The sequence below is a fragment of the Benincasa hispida genome, chromosome 4 (assembly GCF_027475165.1).
Source record: "Benincasa hispida cultivar pf3 chromosome 4, pf3_genome.v1.1, whole genome shotgun sequence".
NCBI lineage: Eukaryota > Viridiplantae > Streptophyta > Magnoliopsida > Cucurbitales > Cucurbitaceae > Benincasa > Benincasa hispida.
The window spans coordinates 45,022,519-45,032,180 of record NC_143481.1 but is presented as its reverse complement, the minus strand read 5'-3'; the positions used below and the strand labels follow the sequence as shown (position 1 = coordinate 45,032,180).

Genomic DNA, 9,662 nt, shown 5'->3' with positions numbered 1-9,662 from the left:
AACTATAGGTAACAAACAATAATAGTAATTTCCTATATAAAATTTACAATTGCAATATAAATATTAAATTTAGTTATTTTTAAATAATAAAAAAAATAAAAAAAATAAAAAATGGAGTTTTTTCCTTGTAGGGACTTGAATCCCTGAACGGAGATTCTCCGACCCCGACCTCGACTCCCCAAGATGGGAAATGGGGCAGGGACGGGGATTAAAAATCCCCATGAGGACGGGAATGGGGAGTGCATCCCCGCCTCCTGGCCCCATTGCCATCCCTAATAGTGATGGACGGAAATTGGAGAAACAATATAGTGGGAAGGTTTATCAATTATCCCAACTCATACAAGAAATTGTAACAATTTTAATCCTGTTATATTATAATTTGTAAATTACTAAATGGTATATGTATTTTTTTTAAATAAATTAAAAAAAGTGTTGGAGTGCAAGAGTAATAACAAATTTAAAAGGTTGAGAGTACAAAATACTAAAAAAATAAGGTTAATTTAACCGTCATTGTGCTATGTTGTCTCTCAAAATCTTCACATGCATTTGTAAGTTTTGTTTGATAATCGTTAGATTTTTCAAAATTGTGTTTGTTTGTTTTTTTTTTTCTCACAATTCTCTTTAAAAACAATTTAATTATTTTCTAAGACAATATTTGAATTTATAGACAAATTTCATAAAAAGTAGATAAATAAATAAATATGGGTGTATAATGTATTTTTAAGTTTGATTTTTAGACATTAAATAATTATCCTATCGGTATAAACTTTTGGTTTTTATTCCAATTAGCCTATATCTTTGATAGTCAATTGTCCAAACAAATGAAAAATTGACACGATGCATAAGTAGATAAAATAATGATGAATAAAATATTGAGTTCAACAAATTGGATTAAAACTATATTCTATTAATCTATCCTATTAAGTTTGTTGGTCCACCTACCCTTTTCTGATATTGTTTTCTATCTCGTGTCATATCTCATCGAAAGAGTGTTCTTAATTCAATTAGTTATCATATTGATTGTTTAAGTAATGATGCTAAAGACGAATATATTTTGCCAGCATATCTCAACGATTAAAGGATATGTTCATTATTTTCTAAGAAAGAACAAGCATATAAAATATTTGGTAATATGATCGACATTTTTTTAGTAAAAAAAGTAAGAAAACTATAAACATTTGGCAATGTAATCATTTTAAGGAATTAAACAATTGCATTTTAACCATTTTTGTTGAGTAAATGGTAATAAGAGAGAAACAAACAATGATAATTAGGAAGAATGGGAGATACCATCCATAGTGCATGCTTTGCAAGTCAAATTATCGAGAATTGATAAGACTACATACGAGCATTGTAACGACTGCGATTGACATATATAAATCACACTAATTAAAAATACCATTTTAATATTAATACAACTTCAAAATTCAATATGAAATTTGGAATATAACATTATATATAAAGATTCCTCAAATTTTAAGATATATTTTAACTATAACTATATATATGTAAGAAAATTGTTGATGTAGTAACGGATAAATATAAATCGAAATACTTTTTATAACATTATTTACAATGTTATTTATATACATCGACGAATTTACTAATGTGTACCAATTGATTTTATGAATAACATTGTAAATAATATCATATTTTTTAAGGTAATTAAAAAAACAAATTTTAGAATAATTTCAAAATTTAATGGTTAAGAAACAAGAACTTTTCAAATATTTCAAGCCATATCCAAAAAAAGAAAAAAAAAAAGAAAAAAAAAAAGAAATAAGAAAAGAAAGAAAACGGAAGAAGAAGGTTATTTGTACTTTGGAAGACAGGGGAGAGTGAAGGAGACGGTGCGTTGTGGCCATCGTCGGGACTAATCGGCAACTTCCGTCGTCGGTCGTCGCAGATCTGAGATCCTCCGTCCAGCCCACTCTCTGCGTTTTCGATTTTACTCTCTTGTCACCGGATTCACCAATTTTGGTGTCGGGATCAGAACTGTCAATTTTGAGAATTACAAGCTAAAATGGTGTTGATATCGGTCGTTCGGGATTATATCAACAAGATGTTGCAGGACATCTCCGGGATGAAGGTTCTCATCCTCGATTCTCAGACGGTATGCGCCATCATTTATCCATTTCACTCCTTCAATTTTCTTTCTGATTGGTATCGAGGAGAAATCAAAAGTAGAAGTAAGGAAAATTTTGTTTTGGTCGGGGGAATTTGGTTTCAATTTTCTGCATACTGAATTAGTCTGAGAAAATGGAAAAAAACGTGTATAATGGAATCCTCTAGCTGTATTTCAGACTGATAATTTGCCCGGGTAGTTTTTGTATAAGATTTCTTCGATCTCTATGAACTTGGAGATGGATCGTTTATGTATTCCAAAGGGAAGAGATGTTTAATTCTTATATCATTCACAGTGCTGAATAACGATTTTGATAATCTAGACTGGAATTAGTTATTTTTTTTTAAAGAACATTGCTTGCCAGTTCTGCTGGATGATGCATAGTGCCATAATCCGCGAAACTTAAGCTTTGAGATAGGCAATGCGTGAGTTCCTCTATGCCAAAGTTTGCATTTCCTGAATCTCCATGTGTAACGTTTTGTGTGGTTGCTGAATAAATGCGTTCAAATTGGTGACATGGTGTCTTATACTGCAATCATGCTAGAATTGGACCTTCTTTGTAAAATAGCTTGGGGAAAGGAGTAATGGGTTTTTGTGTTTAATGATGTGACATTTACATCATAATGTTATTGTTATTTTTGGTTTCAGGTTAGTGTTGTCAGTGTGGTGTACTCACAGTCGGAGCTTCTTCAAAAAGAAGTCTTTTTGGTTGAATTGGTAGATAGCGTATCGAAGTCGAGGGAATCCATGTACCATCTTAAAGCAGTTTGCTTTCTCAGGCCTACATCAGAAAATATACAGCTTTTGCGTCGCCAGCTGGTTAATCCTAGATTTGGGGAGTATCACCTTTGTGAGTTCTTCATATCGTTTATGGATTTCTAACATGTGTAAGTAACTTTGATATACGTTAATCATTCTTCTGTATATTTGAATTGCAGTTTTCTCCAACATTTTGAAGGAAACTCAGATTCATATACTAGCTGATTCAGACGAGCAGGATGTTGTCCAGCAAGTTGTGGTAATTTTTCTTCTACATGAATTATATAAGACATAAGTCATGGCCAGAGAACGTCAATTTTATCTGTTTTTTTCTTAAATAATAAACTTATCGATGATTCTCTCAAATTCATGCTACTAAGAAATCTTATATCTGGATGAGATCACGGAAGAATAATCCACATTAAGTTGCTAAGTATAGTATCCTGGAATCCTGGTCCTTCCCTTTTGTCGTGCTATGTTAAAATAGATGGCTAATTCATCAATGGTATGAACCTTATTTTGCGTACTATTGATCCTGTTCATTAGCCTGAGAGTTGAACTCCATTCTCTGCTCATCCTGTTCGTCATCTGATATAGTGGTTTGCATGAGTTGTATATTGTATTGTATTCACGTGTTAGCTTTAATTTTGACAATCACAAATAATTATTGAATGGATCATGCAGGAGTTTTATGCGGATTTTGTGGCCATTGATCCTTATCATTTCACTTTAAACATGCCATCAAACCATATATACATGATCCCAGCAGTTGTTGATCCTCCAAGTTTGCAACATTTCTGTGACCGAGTTGTAGACGGCATTGCAGCACTTTTCTTGGCCTTAAAACAAAGACCTGTTATTCGGTACCAAAGGACTTCTGATGTGGCCAAGAGGATAGCACAGGAAGCATCAGTACATAAATTCTTACAATTACAAGTTGCATTTTGTTACTTTAATTTGTCAGTCAACCCTTCCAAAATTGTACTCTACTCTAGAAGCGGTGTCTTAACTTCAAATTTTTATTTTTTTTATAAATATTATAAATATTTTATTTTTTATATTACTACTACTACTACTTTAAGCTTTATTATCACAAGTTCAAGGGCCACAATCTCTAATTTATATTGTTTCTGATGCACCAGAAACTTATGTATCAGCAAGAAAGTGGTCTGTTTGATTTTCGAAGAATGGAAGTTTCCCCTTTGTTACTGGTAATTGATAGGAGGGATGACCCGCTGACTCCCCTGCTGAATCAATGGACTTATCAGGTATTGGAATCACAAAAGTAATTTTGCTTTGTTGTTACTGTAGGTTTGTGTTGGTTATTCAGAGTTATGTTTTCTAGGCAATGGTTCATGAATTGCTAGGTATTCAAGATAATAAAGTGGACTTGAAAAGCATTGCGAAATCTTCAAAGGATCAACAGGTATAAATTGCATTGCTGTTCTCTGCTCAATTAGACAATTAAACTCATTCACAATCTATTTAATTGTGTTTGATCTTTTGGGATCATGCAGGAGGTTGTGCTATCATCAGAGCAAGATTCGTTTTATAAAGCTAACATGTACGAGAATTTTGGAGATATTGGAATGAATATAAAGAAATTGGTGGATGATTTTCAGCAAATTGCCAAAAGTAACCAGAACATACAGACAATAGGTTTGTATGAAATAAAATTTGAAATTCTTCGTAGGGATCAACTATTGGGAGGAATTGTGTCATTAAATTGTTTTTTGCTTTGTTTTCTACAGAGGACATGGCCAAGTTTGTTGACAATTATCCAGAGTACAGAAAAATGCACGGTAATGTTTCAAAACATGTGACGTTGGTGACAGAGATGAGTAAAATAGTTGAGGAGCGAAAGCTTATGTTAGTTTCACAGACAGAACAGGAATTGGCTTGCAATGGTGGGCAAGTGGCTGCTTTTGAGGTTATAATATTTTCTTCATCGTTTATGTTTATGTGAATATGCATTGCACTTTTTCATATCTGTACAACACCAGCATGTAAAATCATGACATTTTCCCATCTTCATGTTTTCTTTGACATCCATCTTAGATGTTTTGTTAGCACAAAACTCAAGGACCAAAATCTGGTTCTGCTATTTTGTTGGGAAATGGGAAGGAGCGATTGGAGAGTTAAAGATCATGTGACTTGTCTTTTTGGGTGTGTGTGTTGATATTACATGAATATGTTACATTGAGTTTTGGGGAAGTTATCATGATTGAATGATTTTTGTTTGTAACATCTCTACAGCATTTTTTTTGTATGTGCCTATGAATTATCTGTAAAATGTTTGGACCTTTCAACTTAGCATGGAACTATTGATTTGCTATGAGATCATTAATTGATGAGAATTGAGATATTGTCATTACTTTCAGCATGACCACCTCTGCTCTTATGCTTTTCAGGCTGTAACGAATCTTTTGAACAATGAGAGTATTTCTGATATAGACCGTCTGCGGCTAGTTATGTTGTATGCTTTACGGTATGAGAAGGAGAGCCCTGTCCAACTGATGCAGCTTTTCAACAAATTGGCTTCTCGTTCTGCCAAATATAAAACAGGGGTACTGTACACATTTAAGCGTCATTTTCATCATTTTTTTTAAAACTTCTACTTCTCTATTTAAAGATTTTTAACATGTTCAATTATTTTATGGGTATTATTTTTCTATGCCGAAGCATGATATCTTTCTCTTAAGTCTTAGGATTTGAAAAGATTTCTGTTTCTTCATCCTGTGTGTTCGTAAGAAACTGCTCATTCTTTGGCATACTATTATCACAATATGGTTTAAATACCTCTATCATAACTAGAGGGTCAGTCTTCAATTATCTTGATGTGCTCAAAACAACATGATGTGACAGCTTGTCCAGTTTCTTTTAAAACAAGCTGGTGTTGATAAGCGAACGGGTGATCTTTATGGAAATCGAGATCTTTTGAATATTGCTCGTAACATGGCTCGTGGATTAAAGGTATGCTGGAAAAAGAAATAACACATAATTTCTTTTAGTTTGCAGTGTAGGGTGCTTATATGTTGTTCTCTTCACTTCTGCTTTAGGGAGTTGAGAACGTATACACCCAGCATCAACCCCTTCTGGTCCAGACCATGGAAAGTATAATCAAGGGGCGATTGAGAGATGTGGACTACCCGTTTGTTGGGAATCACTTTCAGCAAGGAAGGTTTGTTGCTAGTTAGCGTGTGTCTCAGTCTCTATCCTCTTTTATGCTAAAACTTTCTTTTCTTTGCATATTAAATACTAGGTTAGTTGCAAGTTTAGGTTTAATTACAAATTTAGTCCCATAAATTAAAAAATGTCTCATAAGTGCTTAAACTTTCAATTTTTTTTTTGTCTAATAGATCCCCAACATATTTGAAGTTTTTAAAAATTAACTGATATGTTAGGTAAAATAGTCAATAGGACTCTAAACTTACAATTTTGTGTCTAATACGTCTGTAAATAGGCCTTTATTATACCCAAAATTGAAAATTCAAGAACTTGTTGGACACAAAGTTCATAGTTTAAGGATATATTAGACATTTTTTAAAGTTTAGAGACCAATACAAAGTTGAAAGTTTATATACCAATTAGACACTTTTTAAAATTCAAGTATCAAATTGACACATACTGAAACTTCAGTAATTTAGTCTTAATTTTAAGTTATATTGTTTGTGATTGTGTTTCTTATACAAAGCCATTTTTACATCGAAAATGTTGTTTAGCTCTCCTTAGATAATCTGTGTATTGTGTTCGAAGGTTGATGATTTTGATGCTTCTAGCAACTTGTTACGAACAATGATTTTTAATTAGATAAAGATTTCCCAAGGCGTTCAGATGTCTGCTCTTTAATTCCAACGTTTACGTGCTTAAAGTATTTTTCCAAGCTTTCTTTTAGGCTTATTTTTCCCAGACTTTGATATGCTGTTTTTTGGGATCAGAAAAAATGTCCGTTTTCATGTCTTCCCCTTGAAATATTCTTTTGTTAATTGTTACTCTCGCGCCACAATCTCCATTAAATGGCCGTCAGTTCACTGGACCAAAGTGGTCTAGTATTTTTATTTATTTATTTTTTTACTAAAAATAATTGTAAGCTCTATTTTCAGAAAAAATCTTCTGTTAAAATATATGAATTTAACTTGGCTACTTTGGTACGAAGCAGGCCGCAAGAAGTCATCATTTTTATTGTAGGTGGTACGACATATGAGGAGTCACGTGCTGTAGCTTTACAGAACGCAACTACTTCTGGAATACGCTTTATCCTGGGTGGTTCTGTGGTTCTAAATTCTAGGAGGTAAGCAATGTTGGTTATTTGATTTCATGGTCTAGTTATTGAGTTACTATCACTGCCAATTTCCTATTTAATGAAAGGATGTTGCCATACTTTGTGTGTCTATATGGGTAGATTTATGTCTGTTTAGGGTATGAATTCTGTTGTTATTATTAGTTCCTATCTGATGAGTTAGATGAGGCGGTTGCAAGAGTAATTAAGTGGTGGAGGGTCTACAAGCCCTCTTGCAAGGCCACCAACCACTCGAAAATAAAAAAAAATATTGAAAAATCAAAAGGGGGTGGGGGCGGAGAGAGAGAAAACAAGAAACGGGGGAATCTCCTACCACACAAGTTTATTGGTTACTATATTTGAACCAACTATATAATGCTAATCACTTAGCACATGATGATCATGAGTTACAAACCCACAAGTATAAAAGGAAAAAAAACCGTAATCTCTTAACAAACACATTGAACAAGTAATAGTTGTATGATATCATCATTTGGCTGGTATTGCAGGTTTTTGAAGGACTTGGAAGAAGCTCAGCGGATATCTCGTTCGAGCGCCACGGTGATTTGAAGTTCAACAGCCTGCTAAATAACAATTTCCAATTAATGGGAGATTTTCATTTGGTTACTGGCCAGCCACTACATGATTGCAGAGGATAGAAGAAGGAAGAGGGGGAGCGTCGTCCATTGTACTTTAACTAATAGAATCTCGAGGGGCTGGCCTCAATCTCAGATGTCATTGTTTATTACCCGTTTTTTATCAGGCGTTCAGCAATCGAGTCAATTTTCTGGTCATCATATTAGAACAAATCTAAATGTCCCATTTGTCACATATAGAAAAAAGAAAGCAGCTCTCATTCAGTCATTCCTTTTGTATATTTAGAAACATGAAAGTCTTGGAGATGTAGTACACTACTTAGAGTTGTTGGATATATAAAACCAATGTACTGTTCCACACCATAGGCTGGCCAGTTGGTAAAAATAATTGAAATGTTAGCATTTAGATGTAAATTATGAAATGTTGACTAAAAATGTCTCATTCATTTTTTCTTAATTCATAACCGCAGGTGTATTATTTTTCCTGTTTTCTCCTTTTGCCACTTCTCTTCCTTCTTTCCTTTGTTGGAAGAACTGTTGTTATAATGAAAGAATCGTCATCTTAGGTTTTTCTGTCCGAAGAAAAGAAATAGACTCTGTTTTATTTTATTTAATTTCGGTGTTGTTTTTCAGGGTTGTTTTTAAATATAAAAAAACGAACCAAAATATTTACAAATATAGTAAATTTTTATTGTCCATCACTACTATTTGTATTATAATCGATATAGATAATAACCTATTACGGTCTATTATAGATAGACTGTGATATTTTATTATTATTTATAAATATTTTTAATAATTTTATCATTTAAAATAATTTTTTTTAATTTTATCTTTCTCTTCTAATTTAATATCTTAAAAACATTAAGAAAACAATCAACTGTTAGGTGTTGATTTAGTACATAATATATATATTTTTTAATTACCTACTAGGTTAAGGTTTTGGTCAATTGGTTATTTAATATTCACATAAACTAGATGTATTTTTATAATGGTACTTTCTTTTAATTATTTATCTATTGAAAATTCATTATCAAATAAACCGAAAATAAAATAATTTCTGTTAAAAAAAAACAAAAAACATGGATTTTATTTTAAAAAAAATTATATTTCAAATAAAAAGCTAGTTTTTTTTTTTTAGTACAATAAAGATAGGACATAGGAGATTAGAATTACATATCTTTTCTTTTTTGGTCACAAATGCATTAGTACGTTGGTTGAACTATTTGGTAAAAGACTAACCAGGTATATTAGAAATAAATGGTTACTGTTATTTTTTAGCAGAAAGTTATTATTATTGATAGAATACATTTATTCTAATCATAATAATAAGAATTAACTAACTGATTCGAGTGGTAAATAAATGCACAGATTACTACGATGGTTTGATCTCACACTTCAAAATGGTTTAACTAAAAGAATAAAGGAAAGAAAGAAAAGAAAAGGAAAAAAAAAAAAAAATCTGAGTTTGGTTTGGTCATTGAACTTATGTTGTATTTATTAAGAACTTGTGTGGTTAAAGTTTCAATAAATTAGTAAACTTTACTGTTATATTTATCTAGTCTCTTGTTCAATTTTACTAATAGATCCTTTAACATTTTCTTTTCTTTTTTAGACGATCGGTTCCTAAATGTTTACTTTTTGTCTAATAGTTATTTTCTCTAATTTTATTACTTATAATTTAAATGTAACTTAGGATATTGACTTTATTTTTGTACCAACATGACAAGTTCTAATATAAACACTATACCAGTTAAGCTACGCTCTTGTTGACAAGAATTTAGAAAATTGGTAAGGCATAATTTAGGCGATTAAAGTTGACAACCAAAATTTATTAGACAAAATCGAGGTTAAATTTTTTTAAAAAAAGAAAAAAAGAATGAGGCCCAACCTTTGAAAAATT

The 9,662-nt window shown here is 32.0% G+C and overlaps 1 protein-coding gene across 1 annotated transcript; it reads left to right on the top strand.

The window, feature by feature from the left end:
- The first annotated feature begins 1,725 nt into the window (after nucleotides 1–1,725).
- On the top strand, nucleotides 1,726–8,194 carry VPS45 (vacuolar protein sorting 45). The gene is made up of 13 exons (XM_039029454.2): nucleotides 1,726–2,113; nucleotides 2,774–2,975; nucleotides 3,064–3,143; nucleotides 3,569–3,796; nucleotides 4,027–4,152; nucleotides 4,230–4,310; nucleotides 4,402–4,543; nucleotides 4,636–4,814; nucleotides 5,296–5,451; nucleotides 5,750–5,857; nucleotides 5,944–6,065; nucleotides 7,044–7,175; nucleotides 7,673–8,194. The coding sequence occupies exons 1-13, from the start codon at nucleotides 2,024–2,026 to the stop codon at nucleotides 7,731–7,733; spliced, it is 1,707 nt and encodes a 568-aa protein (XP_038885382.1). The 5' UTR covers nucleotides 1,726–2,023; the 3' UTR covers nucleotides 7,734–8,194.
- The last annotated feature ends 1,468 nt before the right edge of the window (nucleotides 8,195–9,662 follow it).

Excerpts from the sequence above, each read along its gene's own strand:
- VPS45 (XM_039029454.2), top strand. The coding sequence starts at position 2,024 with ATGGTGTTGATATCGGTCGTTCGGGATTATATCAACAAGATGTTGCAG. Across the intron at positions 3,797-4,026 it reads GGATAGCACAGGAAGCATCA|AAACTTATGTATCAGCAAGA; the intron begins GTACATAAATTC and ends CTGATGCACCAG. Across the intron at positions 5,858-5,943 it reads ACATGGCTCGTGGATTAAAG|GGAGTTGAGAACGTATACAC; the intron begins GTATGCTGGAAA and ends CTTCTGCTTTAG.